Source organism: Sinohyriopsis cumingii, chromosome 15 (genome assembly GCF_028554795.1).
Source record: "Sinohyriopsis cumingii isolate HCF-2022 chromosome 15, ASM2855479v2, whole genome shotgun sequence".
NCBI classification, from domain to species: Eukaryota; Metazoa; Mollusca; class Bivalvia; order Unionida; family Unionidae; genus Sinohyriopsis; species Sinohyriopsis cumingii.
Genome location: NC_142975.1, coordinates 142184205 through 142201593, shown reverse-complemented (window position 1 = coordinate 142201593; position 17389 = coordinate 142184205). Strand labels below are relative to the sequence as shown.

General features: G+C 32.0%; 1 protein-coding gene across 3 annotated transcripts in view; it reads right to left on the bottom strand.

Annotated features, from left to right (window-relative positions):
• Positions 1–17389, bottom strand: part of LOC149782945 (WD repeat-containing protein 89-like) — a 103703-nt gene that overhangs the window by 61126 nt on the left and 25188 nt on the right. For all 3 annotated transcript variants that reach the window (XM_089934501.1, XM_089934502.1, XM_089934500.1), the window contains 3 exons: positions 12126–12257; positions 3153–3239; positions 933–977 (listed from right to left, as the gene is read on the bottom strand). In XM_089934501.1, the coding sequence (XP_089790627.1) occupies positions 933–977; positions 3153–3239; positions 12126–12257 (264 nt within the window). The remainder of the gene's footprint in view (positions 1–932; positions 978–3152; positions 3240–12125; positions 12258–17389) is intronic.

Genomic DNA, 17389 nt, shown 5'->3' with positions numbered 1-17389 from the left:
TGAGGAATGGGTACACTTCAGGACTGTGTTAAGATAGTTGAGGAATGGGTACACTTCAGGGCTGTGTTAAGATAGTTGAGGAATGGGTACACTTCAGGACTGTGTTAAGATAGTTGAGGAATGGGTACACTTCAGGACTGTGTTAAGATAGTTGAGGAATGGGTACACTTCAGGGCTGTGTTAAGATAGTTGAGGAATGGGTACACTTCAGGACTGTGTTAAGATAGTTGAGGAATGGGTACACTTCAGGACTGTGAGAAATGGGTACACTTCAGGACTGTGTTAAGATAGTTGAGAAATGGGTACACTTCAGGACTGTGTTAAGATAGTTGAGGAATGGGTACACTTCAGGACTGTGTTAAGATAGTTGAGGAATGGGTACACTTCAGGACTGTGTTAAGATAATTGAGGAATGGGTACATGTAGACTGATGCAGCAGACTCAGTAAAATCTGTCAAGTTCTGAGTTGCAATCTTTGAACTGCAATGGAACACTATTAAACAGCACATAATTCTTTGGACTGCAATGGAAAACTTACAAGGCACATAATTCCTTGGACTGCAATTGAACACTATTGAACAACATACAATCAATCAACTAACCCTCTCTAATGTGGTCACAGTACAGTGATCTTCTTAAGAAAAAACACCATTTACTGAGACATCAGCTCAGCCTGCACCAAAGTGCAAATTTCCATTTTGTTTTCCCCACATGAGGCTATATGGCTGATGAGATCACCATTTCATCACAAATTTGGATGTCTCAGAATAAAGGACCACTGCAGTATATTAGACAAAAAAAAACAAAGCCACTACTCGTGAGCAATCTATGAAAACAGATATAAGAATGACAGCAATTATTACAAATTACATGGAACTTTGTCAGAAAAGTCTGAAACGAGTGAGTGAAATCAGAGAAAAAAATATACATACATCTAGCCTTTCCTTGATATCGATCATTTCTAATATACTGTCACCCTGCAAGACAAGGGAGATAACAAAATATAAGCACATTTCGAATTCAGAAGAATTATGCCCCTTAATAGAACATGTACTTCTAAATTGATACATCACATCACAAGGACTAATATCAATAATAGGGTTTCTTTCAATTACAGTTTTAATTGTCTCTCATTGTTTTTTATACTTCCACATGCTTTTACTAATGTATAATCGCTACCATCATTGATGTAATTATCTGGCCACTGAAAAATATTTATCTGGCAGTTTTGGCACTAATGAAATATTACCACTTTTTCTGAATATTTTGTTTGCAAAATTAAAGTCATTCAGTCAGGATTGTATACTAACGCACCAAGCCAATTCAACGTTGGCTGGAAGTGGTCTAAATAGCCTAGGTTGCATTATATCCTTGATTACCAATAAAGAACACTTCATCATAAAGTTCCAGTGTTTTGTTTTAAATGTAAAAAAAAAAAACTGGGTTGCAGTTCTGGCATTTTTCTTTCTGTTTGCACAACTTTTTCAGTCTGTTTATTTACAAGTACTGCTGTTGGTGATAAATGCTGACAGCACACAAATATCCTCAGTGGCCAGCCTAAATTATATAATTAATTTATATCCCCAGTGACCAGCCTAAACAATATAATTACCTTATATCCCCAGTGATCAGCCTAAATTTTATAATTAATTTATATTCCCAATGACCAGCCCATATACTATTACTGTTTTATATCCCCAGTGACCAACCTAAATCATGTAATTACTTTATATCACCAGTGACCAGCCTAATTGATATAATAATATCCCCAGTGACCAACCTAAATGATATAATTAATTTATATCCTCAGTGACCAGCCTAAATGATATAATTAATTAAAATCCCCAATGACCAGTCTAAATGATATAATTAATTTATATCCCCAATCACCAGACTACATTATATAAATAATTTATATCCCTGTAATCAGCCTAATTTATATAATTACTTTGATTTCTGTAAACTCTGAGTAAGTTCATGATTTTGTGGCAGACATCATGTTGCCTAAACTGTGGCAGACATCATGTAGTCTAATCTGTGGCAGATATGTTGCCTAATCTGTGACAGACATCATGTTGCCTAATCTGTGGCATACATCATGTCGCCTAACCTGTGGCAGATATATTAAAAATGTACTTGCAATGTAAGAAATTTTTATGCACCTTTAAAAGTATTAAAAATTTTGAAAACATGCTATCTGATAAACACAAGGACCTGGATATTTATATTAATTGACTGATTTTTCTTCAGAATATGTGATATGCAATCAAAATCATTAAGGTTTAAAATGCAATGCTCTGCCTACACATCTGCGTCACCATTCCTTTTTAAATAAGCATTCTGCTGTTTTGAATAACATTCTAAGTGCTCAACTCATAACTTAAAAGATGAAATTTCATAAAAAGTGGAGGAAGAATACTGAAACTAGAAAGATTTTAAAATGTGTATGGTCAACAGCGATAACTACATTTGGTAACTGACATGCTGATATCCAACTACCAAAACACTACGTGTCCTGATGTGATTAAGTAATGACTCACGCGTAAATGCCAAATGAATAGTCAGAAATTAATTGGAATTTCTATTATGTAACAGTCTGACTGATAGAGGCCAATGAAAATTACATGGATGTGATCACAGATTACTGAGGCTCAAATGCTCTGCTAAATGTTTATTTTGGACAATAAAACATATCCTTTATACATGAAACCTACTTTGAACATTCCTGATGTTAATCTGCCCATGTATCCTGAGAAAAATTACCAAGGACCATTCTTAATTCTAATGTCATGTCATAGCATCCTGAAATTTAACAACTGCAGTGTCATCTGCAGAATCTGCCCCCCTCTCCCCCATCATGCCCAAGTACTGAAGATAAGTGTACACTGCATATACAAAATAACCATCATATATTTAATCTGGCACTGAGTACTTGGTATGGAGACCAAATCTGACTTAATTTTTTTTATAAAAACACACAAGCACACTCAAGACCTTATTAACCAGGCTCCACTGTATATGCATTTTCAACTGTGTTAAAATTTAAAATAAAAAGAAACTCCCAATGTTGTTTCCTTTTGTAGCTTTTCAGAAAGCTAATACGCGAACATCACTGATGTCTATTAAGCAAACACCACTCAAAGGGGGCTTACCTCTACTGCATCCCAGACATGAAGTGTGTTCGTATGTGTGACACAATAGATGTTGGTATGTTTGTCACCTATCCAGCCTATCTTAGCCTGCCAAAAAGAAAATGAAAGAAGATGCATCATTTAAATGATTACTTATTCCCAAAATAGAAAGCATAGTCATTCTTTCAAAAAATCATTGATATTCTTACATGCAATTATCTTTCTATTATAACTGTATATGGATCCTATTAAATTCCTAACATAAGCGAAAACTGTGAAACAATATGGAGACACTGATTATGGTGATGGCACAAATATTTTCTGACAATTGTTGATATTATACAATTACTGACTTTCATGAGGCTGATACAAAGATTTCTTGACCAAAGATGTATTGGTCACCTGGCTTACATAACAGTTGACCATTTTACTAAACAGGCTTGTGTGGCAACATAAGAACATAACTCATGCAAACTATCTCCCAAATTTTATGCTAATTTAAAAAAAATTATTACATGCATTGTCTGAAAGTGTTTAATTAATATGCATTATCTCTTGCTCATAATTATCCAAGATCATGATGATATAAAAAATATTTAACACGTTTTACAGAAACAGGATGAGAAATATAGTCTCCAGATCTACAGAGGTACAAAGCTCATCCAATCAGATACAAGATTACCTCATTAATATGCAAAGATCCTGATAGTAATCCAAGTCTGACATCTTGATAATATAAGACTATTTAACGAGTCTGATCAAACTGTGACCAGAAACAAAAATGCAAGAATGATGACCATTGTAGCCAAACGGATGCAACACCATGTAATTAAAATGTGTAGATCTGATATGATGACCATCGTAGCCAAACAGATGCAACACCATGTAATTAAAATGTGTGGATCTGATATGATGACCAGCATAGCTAAACAGATGCAACATCATGTAATTAAAATGTATGGATCTTATATTATGACCATCGTAGCCAAACAGATCAAACATCATATAATTAAAATGTATGGCTCTGATATGATGACCATCGTAGCCAAACAGATGCAACATCATGTAATTAAAATGTGTGGATCTGATATGATGACCATCATAACCAACCAGATGCAACATCATGTAATTAAAATGTGCAGATCTGATATTATGACCATCGTAGCCAAACAGATGCAACACCATGTAATTAAAATGTGTAGATCTGATATGATTACCATCATAGCTAAACAGATGCAACATCATGTAATTAAAATGTGTGGATCTGATATGATGACCATCATAGCTAAACAAATGCAACATCATGTAATTAAAATGTGTGGATCTGATATGATGACCATCATAGCTAAACAAATGCAACATCACATAATTAAAATATGTGATTCTTATATGATGACCATCATAGCCAAACAGATGCAACATCATGTAATTAAAATGTGTGGATCTGATATGATGACCATCATAGCTAAACAGATGCAACATCATGTAATTAAAATGTGTGGATCTGATATGATGACCATCGTAGCTAAACAGATGCAACATCATGTAATTAAAATGTGTGGATCTGATATGATTACCATCGTAGCCGAACAGATGCAACATCATGTAATTAAAATGTATGGATCTTATATGATGACCATCGTAGCCTAACAGATGCAACATCATGTAATTAAAATGTATGGATCTGATATGATGACCATCGAAGACAAACAGATGCAACATCACGTCATTAAAATGTATGGCTCTGATATGACGACCATCGTAGCCAAACAGATGCAACATCATGTAATTAAAATGTATGGCTCTGATATGATGACCATCGTAGCCAAACAGATGCAACATCATGTAATTAAAATGTGCAGATCTTATAAATCATAGTCAGCAGAGATCTTTATAATATGAACTAATTCAAGAAGTATGATCAACAGTCAGTACAAAATACAGTCACAAAAGTTTAGCCAATCATATGAAGATCACCTCAAACAAATGCATAGGTCTTGCTCACAATAAAAATCATTCAACATTTTGACAATATTAGCCTATTTAGAATGATTAATTAAAATTTGGTCAGATGCAAGATCACTTGATAAATATTTATAGCTTACTGCATTTGTATGGAGAAAATATGAACAAAGTTTTCTCAGTAATACTGCACGACCTTGGGAGTGCAGTATTTGTAAAAAAAACACAACCATTTTATTATACATAGTACTCATTTTGTTTTTCTACCTAAGGCTTAATTATAAAAAAAATGCACTATATGAAACAAAAGTAAATGAATTTATCCTGAATTCCCAAAATAAATACACAATCATTGATTTATCAATACACAATAACAAAATTTTTAATGTGCATATAGCACCATCCAGAGACCTTTGAACTTCAATGTGTGCTTGACATTAGTTTTAAAAAATTCTCGTTTTGGTGTACTTAAAACTGAAATTTAGAGTCATATTGTAAATGAATGCGCATTGAAACAACTTTTCCATTTGGTCTGGAATGGATGGATTTTGTTTTTCTGTTGATCCAACTCAATTCCGCTTGTGATGAATGGATTTACTGGGTCAATTCCATATGATCTACATGTGATTTGAGCAGATGAATCAACTGCACGTTTCTGTTCTGACACTGAAATCATAATGCGGGAAAAATATGAATTCTTTTCACTGAAATTATGAAGAATGTACATTCTGAGGAATTTCAAGATGTACAAATGTAAGTATATTCATTGCCATTCTTATTACCAGCTAAAGAAGACATGTTTATGCCACGTCACTTGCATGCTCTTTGTTTGAGGGACCCCAGCTATGACATGTATGACTTCAACTGCTTGCCTAACACTATATCAAAATAGTTACACTGGGAAAATTGCAAAGCAGCTGGTGTGTGACAGTCCATTTAGCCAGCGGAAATAAGATTTCTTCATCATCTTGGCATATTACTCTGATGCCCTTAGCTTCCTACCAAAACCGTGTAGTATGGAAGAAAAAAAAATACTGCATAATTCTGACAATGTAAAGTTAATGAAGAAAAAGTGAACATATAATAAAAGCAGATCTTGCCCCATAAAAAGAAGTTAAGACAGCTTTATGAAATAAGCCTATTTACTCTGGTTGAAAAAAATAATTGATCAATGCTGCGAAAGTGTGACAAACTCTGATATCAGATGCAACATAACACCATTAGTATCAGTGGGCCATGCTCATAATTATACTGATTAATATGTATTGTTCTCACTAATTTTCAAGCTCCTCCAAGATGATGATATAAGCCTATATTCCAAGTTTGATCAACTTTGGATCATACACATGGCCTATTGATCAGTAACAAGCAATTGTTAATGAACACATGACAGATGACACACATCTGATGATGGATGTCTCACAACGGACACATGGTTATACTAGAAGCACACTTGGTCTTATGGCTATGTGAATTGAGAACAATAAATCATTGTATCAAAGTCAAAAGAATTAAAGTTCTTTTATTACAAAACTTTTACATCATGATGTTCTTGTACTTTGAAGAAATTGACATGTTTGCCTGCAGCAGAGCTTTACGTCGCCTCATCACAATAATGTTAATGTGGTATAAACTAATGGCAAATGTCTGAAAATGTAAAAGTGAACTGCACAATAACCTCAGGAATATAAACCATTCCCAAAAAATGTAGAGAAGACAAATATAAAATGTAAAAATATTAAAATTCTGTAAAATTTTATTATAAAACAAAAGACAAAGGTAATACAAATAACATCCGTAAAAGACAATTACAATTTGTGATACAATCTGCATTCTCTTAAAACGTCAAATATGCTCTCAGATGGTATGTTCTCATGCAGTTTTTTCAAACAGTTGATGTAAAAAAATATATCTGTCTCACAGAGTAGAAATTGACACAACTGACGAGAATGCGCGCCACCGACAAGGTACACACTACAGCAGACGTTCAATTTTCAGGAGGTATGCATGAGTCAGGAATGTACTAGCAGTACTGAAATAACACTGGGTGAAGTTTGAATTGTGTAAAAAAATGCACAGCAAATGAGAAACAAAAAAAAGTAATTTGTTGATTCATCTGGAAATTATATGAATTTAAATAATCCAAAATTTTAAAATGAAAACAAAAAGGCCAGGACTGTATGTAGAGTCCTTGAACAAAACATTGCTGTAAAATGTGTGACCTTGAAGGAGAGAGGGAGCATATCACAAATGTCTAAGCTTCATAATGACCTACCCAAAATATGAACAAAATACATCGAGGGGTTTAGGATATATAAGCAAATGGCAAAACTTTGAACCAGGCTGAGGTCCTTGTCCTCTGTCTCCAAGATCCAAAAGGACAAGAGCATGTGACACCAAATCGATTGTCTTTGCTTTTTAATTATTCATCCCAAGTATGATGGAAAATCATCACTGGGTTTAAAAGATATAAACCAAAATAAAATTCTTAATCAAAACCTTAATGAAAATTTACCATGACTGACCTTGATCCCAGTGCCAAAAGCATAAACTTGCATGTAACAGAATGAATTATCGAAGCTTAATAATGATCCATCCTAAGCCTAAGGGGTTTTAAATACATAAGCCAATGAAAAATATTTAACCAAAATCTAAATGCAAATTTTCTATGAAGGTCACCTTGACCTTAAGATCAAAGTGGCAAAAGCGCATGTTGCAGAATGAAGTATTTTATCCTAATGTTAAAACTCTATGATCTTAAAATAAGAAACAAGAAAGAGCAAAAACGAACAAATTTTGTAAAATTGCAATTATTATTAATCTCCCTAAAATATAAGTGAAAAGTTAAAATTAACTTACAGCATAATGAAAAATACCTTAAAGTCATAAATTCCAAAAGTTTTGAGTAATCTGAATAAGTTCAAAAGGTAGTCTGAATGATGGTTAGTAATGTATCAACAATGCAAAAGAATCACCATACACTGTAATATAATCCCAAAATGTCTTTAAGTGAATTCACTATACATCTGTATTTCTAGCACTGCGATTCCAATGAATGTTTAAATTAAATAAATGAATCCTCTCAATGAATAACTTCCAAGACTGGTGGTACTACTAAAAATGCTTAATAACAAGCAATAAATATCTTATACAGAATGCTAAGTCACAATTACTGAAACATAAAAATAGTTCAATGACTCATTTACAATGCACATCAAACCAGTAAACATGGTCACATGGGTTACACTAGCTTATCAAGAATCAGGTTGGACTGGCCTTTTCACAAAACCCATGACCTCCATTCACAGCATGTGCTATTTACCTGGATTCAACCTTGAAACTTATGAATGGAACTATGTGCTTGATACATAACATATCTTAAAAGTGCAAACTTACTACTGATAAGAAACTAAGTATTTAAAATATTATTAACTAAATAACTCTTACAAATTATAATATAAATAATACACTTAATATATTGTATACATAACACTAAGCATGAACAAACTCCATAGAGAGATTCAGAAAATGCAAAGAAAAACAAAGTAACCAAAATCTTAATGCAAATTTTCTATGAATGTGGTAAAACAGTCATGTTGCATGTCACAAGATATTTTTTTGTAATGATTCATTCCATGTATGAAGAAAAAACATCCAAGGGATGTAAGAAATATTAGCAGTTGAAAAAACTTTTAACAAACACCTCAACACACATTTTCTATCACCGTGACCCTGATCACAAAGGTCAAAGGGGCAAGGTGTATGTACTGAATGAATTATTCAAGCTTCCTAATAATTCATGCCAAGTATTTTAAGGGAATATACTAAAGTGAAAATCATTAACCAAAACTTTAACAAATTGTTGATGATAATGTTTCACTTCCCACCAACGTGAGCTCAAAAAAAATACACAGCATACATTCAGATAAATCCCCAAACTCTTTCATTAAAATCCAACAAACTAACATAAAGAAAGAAATATGCAGATAAAGAGATGTACACGTGGACATAAGTATTTCAAAGAAAATGTAAATTTTTATCTGTCAATCTTATGCTGAGTTTCAGTGGTCACCTAAGATTAATATACATGGGTTGGTCTGTCGATTATCAATTTAACAATTTGCAAAGTGTGAATTTGGTGACAAAATATAAAAATCTGGTGAATATTTTGGGGAAGAAACATAAATATTTGCTGTGCAACATTTCTCGTAACTTGTGTATTTCCAGGGCCTTCTTACATCTATAAGATGCCCCAAATTTAATCCCTTTTGTTCACCAGACAGGTAGACTAAAAACATAACTTAATTTGAATCCACTTTATTTAACATTCTTTATATTCAGTAATAAGAGATATTCATCAAGGTGTCAAAATTGCCTCTATTAGGCATAGACTGCCAGGTGAGAAACCCAGTATAAACTTGCACGCAGTACACAATTCTAAAAAGCACTTTTCTGAAATGAAACAATTAGCCAACACTGTAACATGTAATGCTTTATTATCAAATTAAAAATCTGTTTATGTAATTTGTTTCTTATATAAATTTCAATGCCAATAAAGACCTTACAGCTGAAATGGGAGGCCATTGGTGCAAACATAAAATAATAACCTCTACAATTAAATCCCATTTACTGTCTTGCTGACACATCAAGAAATAAATTTTAAATAAAAAACTCTTATCAACTTATGTTCTGTCTTAAAGGTAGGCCTTCATACTTCCAAATATGAACTTAATAAATGTTAAAACATTTCTCTTACATGTATATGTACATAAACATACAATGAATCTTTTCACAATATTTATTTTATGTAAAAGCCCTTCCTCAATATAAAAAGAACAGTTATCCTTGATGGTCGATCAGGTGATAATCCACCAAATGACTGTATAACCTTCCTTGCCTTGTACTTGGCTTGCTGTTATGTACGACATCAATCCAGAAAGGGCCAACTAGCCACTAATGTAGAAATGTGCTGACTGTATAGTCATGTCAAGCAAAAATGAAGGATTTTATGTAACATTAAGTTAAAAATTCCGATCAGAAATATAATACAGTTTATTGTTTTCCTTTTTACATTTCTGAATCAAGAATGATTTAGAAAATAGGGTCTACTGATTATACTGTGTCAAATGAATGCATTGTTAAGATTTTTCTGCATAGACTCTTCTGCAAATTCTACTTTTTTATGTTACATGTGATTGCATCATCAATCATGCATGTAAATGCTGAAAATGATTTAGACATAACATTTAATCAATCAAATGGGGAAAATGAAATAACAAGCATTTGTAAAAGATAGAGAATGAAGAATATTTTTACAAAATTGTCCCCTTTAAGGTACAGAAAAACATAACTATAATCTCTACATTCATGAGTTCTTTTATACATAGACCCTACACTATAATCTCTACATCAATGAGTTCTTTTGTACTGAGTCCCTACACTGATCTCTACATCAATGAGTTCTTTTGTACAAAGTCCCTAAACTATAATCTTTAGATCAATGAGTTCTTTGTACAGAGTCCCTACACTATCATCTCTATATCAATGAGTTCTTCTGTACAAAATCCATACACTATAATCTCTACATTAATGAGTTCTTTGTACATAGACCCTACTCTATAATCTCAACATTAATGAGTTTTTTTCAATTGATACATCACTTTTGCATACATTTTTAGAGACAGGTAAACAGTAATTCCTATATGATGAAGTAAAAATTACAACAAAAAATATAGGTCTTGTAGGTAAGGAACATTAAAAATGGGTTTAAACAGTAATGTCCATATCTGACCTTTAGCCAAATTATTTTTGGAGAGGGAATGAAGAGAAACAAGCCTCCATTTTATAAGCAGATCTGAGAAGAAAAAGCATGCATTGGATACAAATAAGACTAGGGTAAATATTATTGATCAGCTGGGTGCTGGAATACTTTAAAAGACAAACTTGGGCTGAAGACAATCTGACATGGTGTGGTGTTGATTTCTTATATTTACAATACAGACATCATCAAATCTTGTGTTCTAGCTTTTGACTGAAATCAGTTAACCCTGGATGTCACTGATTAGCATTGGATTCAGGAATACACTTGTAAAAAAAGGGCTGGCTTTCTGAGTTCAAGGGATAAATTGCATGGTTCATAATGTGATGAAATATTGATATTATCAGGTTCTAATGTAACCCAGCAATGTTTAGGACTAATATCTTTCAAGATTTAGTATTGTTCTGAAGATCTGACAGATACAACTTTTCACATGTAATGGCAGCATTGGAACTCCAAGAGAAATATCTGTACAGAAGATTTTCTTCAAATTTGGTTTTAGTAAAATAAATGTCTAATGGCAGAAATAACCAATTCTGGCAAAAAACTGGCAAAATTTGTTTTTCAGTCCCAGTTCCAACTCTAATATGGTGAAGAAAACAGTTACTAGTGCAATGTACTAACCACAGCACAGTAACTGGTAGAATGAACTTACTACAAAAGCAGTTATTAGTGCAATGTACTAACCACAGCATAGTAACTATTAAAATTTACTTACTACAAAACATATACTAGTGCAATGTACTAACCATGGCACAGTAAATAGTAAAATTTACTTACTACAAAACAGTTACTAAAGCAATGTACTAATCACAGCACAGTAACTAGTAGAATGAACTTACTACAAAACAGTTACTAAAGCAATGTACTAACCACAGCACAGTAACTAGCAGAATGAACGTACTACAAAACAGTTACTAGTGGAATGCACTTAATACAAATAGCTATTAGTCCAATATACTTATCACCAAACAGAGTAACTAGTAGAATATACTTACTACAATACTACAAAACTAGTTGAATGTACATACCACAAAAGTTACTAGTTTATTTACTTACCACAAAACAGTTACTAGTCTAATGTACTTACCACAAAACAGTTACTAATCTAATGTACTTACCACAAAACAGTTACTAGTCTAATGTACTTACCACAAAACAGTTACTAGTCTAATGTACTTACCACAAAACAGTTACTAGTCTAATGTACTTACCACAGATGATTGAGAATTCAGTGTAGACAGAAGGGCATCATCTTCTGAAGACTGTGTAAGATCAAAGATACAAATCAAGCCATCTGTTGAACCTGTTGCCATCCTATCAGGGTCTGTGGGATGGAAAGACACCTAAACAAGGAGTAGAAAAAAAGAGCACTCTCAGATCCAGAAATGGTGGGCTAGTTCCCCTCACCACCCTTTTGTTTTCCAGATGCAAAAGTTTATTTTAAACAAGAACTAAATCACCCATTATCAAAAATGACTTCTGTAACAAAATAAAGCAATTTCGATCCATCACAAAAGTTAGTTTCAAAAGAAACAGAAAAAAGTCAAATATCAAGTATCACACACTGATGATCTGAAGTAAAGTTACATAAATGATTTTTTCTTCTAAGAAATATATTCTGTTTCTTTATTTTCTCTGTGCAGTTAAGTAATCACTTTAAGTAGGCACTGAGAGGATAAGTGTGAACTAAATTCATTTTAATATCAAATTAATTCTAAGTCATGACCTTTAAAACTCAGCCATTGTGTCTCCCCAATGGATTGGTATACTGTAATTATATGACACATTTTTTATAGGAGGGGTGGTAAAATCCTAATATGTAAAATGTCAATTGGCATTGATGCACTGAATTTGCTAGAAATAACATATCAGCGGTCATTTAAAAGCTTGTTGAAATATAAAAATGAACTGAAGTGCGGCATATTACGTTATGATGATAATGTGGCAAAGGAGCCAATGCCACATTAAAAACCTAACTGTGGTAAGCATTTGAAAAGTGGAGGTAATATTTAGTTGAAAATGTAACTGTGGTAAGCATTTGAAAAGTGGAGGCAACATTTAGTTGAAAATGTAACTGTGGTAAGCATTTGAAAAGTGGAGGCAACATTTAGTTGAAAATGTAACTGTGGTAAGCATTTGAAAAGTGGAGACAATATTTAGTTGAAAATGTAACTGTGGTAAGCATTTGAAAAGTGGAGACAATATTTAGTTGAAAATGTAACTGTGGTAAGCATTTGAAAACTGGAGACAATATTTAGTTGAAAATGTAACTGTGGTAAGCATTTGAAAAGTGGAGGCAACATTTAGTTGAAAATGTAACTGTGGTAAGCATTTGAAAAGTGGAGGCAACATTTAGTTGAAAATGTAACTGTGGTAAACATTTGAAAAGTGGAGACAATATTTAGTTGAAAATGTAACTGTGGTAAACATTTGAAAAGTGGAGGCAACATTTAGTTGAAAATGTAACTGGTAAGCATTTGAAAAGTGGAGGCAATATTTAGCATTCGCTTTCATGTTCAGACTTAAAAAGAAAATCGAGTTGTTATTCATTTTAATGTCCTGTTGACTATATACTCGTAATATAAATAACAGCTGTCAACATTTGACCCAAATATATTGCATGTATAATAAGTGTTTATTATGTGTATTAAATCTGCATTGTTGTTTGTTAGTTTTTCTTTTAAATTTCATTAGTTTCTACTGTAATATAACATTGTATGTTGGACTTAACAATTTTATTTTCTACTTGACCTGAATTATTGATTTTTTTATTTTATTCTGCAAACAACTAATACATAGCTAAAAAAAATTCTCTTTGTGAATGGGTTTATTATCAGAATCAGTATTAATAGAAGTAAATACATTATCTGAGTCTGGGTCTAAGTTACTTGGATTCCCCTACAATTTACATGGTGTACCTGAGATTGCCCAGGTTACATATTATAATCTGAACAGCAGACTGCTAATTATAGCTAACATTTTTTTTGAGGGGGTAAACATGAAGAACTTTCTAGGAGGTTATTTTAAATTTGGTAATGTGTTTTTTATTTTAAAAAATGTTAATTGTGACCTGAAGTCAAGTAAAAGACTATATATATCTTGTTACTGGAAAAAAAATATTAATTTCTGCTCAAAATCTGGCAGAATTAATTCATATTATTGTGTTATCCATGTTGTGTTCATTTGGGCTTGAATTTATTCCTTCAAATTATTTAATTCAGTGATTATTTTCTCTGGAAATACAGAGTGCACAATAAAAAAAAATATTCTTGAACAGAGACATTCACTGGGATTTATAGTGAATTAAAACTTTAATTATATTAATGTGTTTAAACAAAAGACTGTTGGCACTTTGGCATTATACAGTTTGTCACAGACAAATCAAAATGCTTAATTATAAAAAATATGAAATCATCGTGAGTCAAGCATTGTTAGTTACTGAGCTGGTGCTGACAATTACCTAACTGGCTTGGGCTAGCAGAAATTAGTTAATCTAATTAAATTTCTTTGACATGATTCTGTATTTTACTTTTCATGCCTAATGAAAAATTTAAAAAATGTCCATTTTGTTCTGCAATATGATTAGTAAAAAATGAAACTGTCATCAATTCACAGAGTGAACGGTCAAGACATTTATTGGACATACTACATAATACAAAAAAATATTAGACTTTACTTTTAATTAGGTCACTCTGACAAGTATTTGGTTCATTAGTGAAAGAATGAGATCAAACTCTCCAACTAGTATTTGGTACATACCAGTACTTCTATGAAAAAGTTATATGTTTTGTCTTAGTCTGGTGTACATCACATTGGAAGTCTTAAAATAACCCTTAACAATGAGCGGTATCCGGGTTACATAAGACTGTATATGGATACACCCCAATAATTATTTAGGCTATAGAATTGGTCTACATATGTCAGAATATTGAAGGTAACATTTAAAATTCAGATGAGTACTTTTGGTGAATAATGTGATGCAAGGTACACTAAGTCAGATTTGTTAAAGTCTACATTAAAACTGTGAAGTTAATTGTTTAATTTGGTTTATTTTGTTTTTACTTTTAACCATAATGTTATGTATTACATATCACATTTAAAAATGAGGAATTACCTTTCTGCACAGTATTGGTGTGGTAGTACACTACAGTTTAGTATACAAACAAAAAATAGAAAAATGAAACAAAAGCAGTGAAATATTTATTGCTGATTATGTCAAATTGACCAGTATAACATATTCATTTTCAGAAAAATTTAGATTGTGGTCTATTGACCAATAACATTGTGGTCCATGTGAAAAGATTTAGTTACCTGTGACAATATGGGGGAAATATTCATAAAGGATGCATCTGCCCCCTGCCCCCCCCCCCCAAAATATTTTATAATGTGTTTGGATAAAGAAAAATCACTATATAATTAATAACTTACTGAAGATAAATAAATAAAATACTGTTTGTAATTAAACATTGCAAAATTTACATGAGTGGATAACTGCAATTTTGTTTCACACTTTCGTTTTCAAGATGGAGTTTATGTTGTACACCAGTCTGCATTACAATGTTTTAACATACTGTACACCAGTCAGTATTACAATGTTTTAACATACTGTACACCAGTCTGTATTACAATGTTTTAACATACTGTACACCAGTCTGTATTATAATGTTTTAACATACTGTACACCAGTCAGTATTACAATGTTTTAACATACTGTACACTAGTCTGTATTACAATGTTTTAACATACTGTACACTAGTCAGTATCACAATGTTTTAACATACTGTACACTAGTCAGTATTACAATGTTTTAACATACTGTACACTAGTCTGTATTATGTTTTAACATACTGTACACTAGTCTGTATTACAATGTTTTAACATACTGTACACCAGTCTGTATTATGTTTTAACATACTGTACACTAGTCAGCATTGCAATGTTTTAACATACTGTACACTAGTCAGTATTACAATGTTTTAACATACTGTACACTAGTCTGTATTATAATGTTTTAACATACTGTACACTAGTCTGTATTACAATGTTTTAACATACTGTACACTAGTCAGCATTACAATGTTTTAACATACTGTACACTAGTCAGTATTACAATGTTTTAACATACTGTACACTAGTCTGTATTACAATGTTTTAACATACTGTACACTAGTCTGTATTACAATGTTTTAACATACTGTACACTAGTCTGTATTACAATGTTTTAACATAATGTACACCAGCCAGTATTACAATGTTTTAACATACTGTACACTAGTCTGTAATATAATGTTTTAACATACTGTACACCAGTCAGTATTACAATGTTTTAACATACTGTACACCAGTCTGTATTACAATGTTTTAACATACTGTACACCAGTCTGTATTACAATGTTTTAACATACTGTACACTAGTCTGTATTACAATGTTTTAACATACTGTACACCAGTCAGTATTACAATGTTTTAACATACTGTACACCAGTCTGTATTACAATGTTTTAACATACTGTACACCAGTCTGTATTACAATGTTTTAACATACTGTACACTAGTCTGTATTACAATGTTTTAACATACTGTACACCAGTCTGTATTACAATGTTTTAACATACTGTACACCAGTCTGTATTACAATGTTTTAACATACTGTACACCAGTCAGTATTACAATGTTTTAACATACTGTACACCAGTCAGTATTACAATGTTTTAACATACTGTAGTTGCAGTTCATAATATCCAGGTCTTATTCATAAATTAAAAGTACACATAGTAAAAAAAATTAACCATTAAACCCCGACAGTGTCAATCATTCTACTAGCCAAGAAGTAGTTTTTGTTTTTCTCCCATCAAGACAATACATACTTTATCCCATCAAGACAATACATACTTTCTCCCATCAAGACAATACATACTTTCTCCCATCAAGACAATACATACTTTCTCCCATCAAGACAATACATACTTTCTCCCATCAAGACAATACATACTTTCTCCCATCAAGACAATACATACTTTATCCCATCAAGACAATACATACTTTCTCCCATCAAGACAATACATACTTTCTCCCATCAAGACAATACATACTTTATCCCATCAAGACAATACATACTTTCTCCCATCAAGACAATACATACTTTCTCCCATCACAACTAAAATAGGTAAATTTTTTATCTTTCATGTATTTAACAAATAATGCATTATCTTGCTTTAAAAAGAAATATAATTTATTATTGGTTTATAATGATATAAATAAAGGAAGCTATTGATAACAATGGACTCGTGCAATACAAATAAAGGGGTTATGTGATTGTTATCATTTAAATATGGGTGATGAAAATAAATACATTGATTCAATGTAATATATATATATATATATATATATACCTTTTTAAAATAATCATAAATAATACACTGGAGTCAAGCTTATTAGCAATCATTTAAAATTGTGTTTAAGATAACATCCTGAA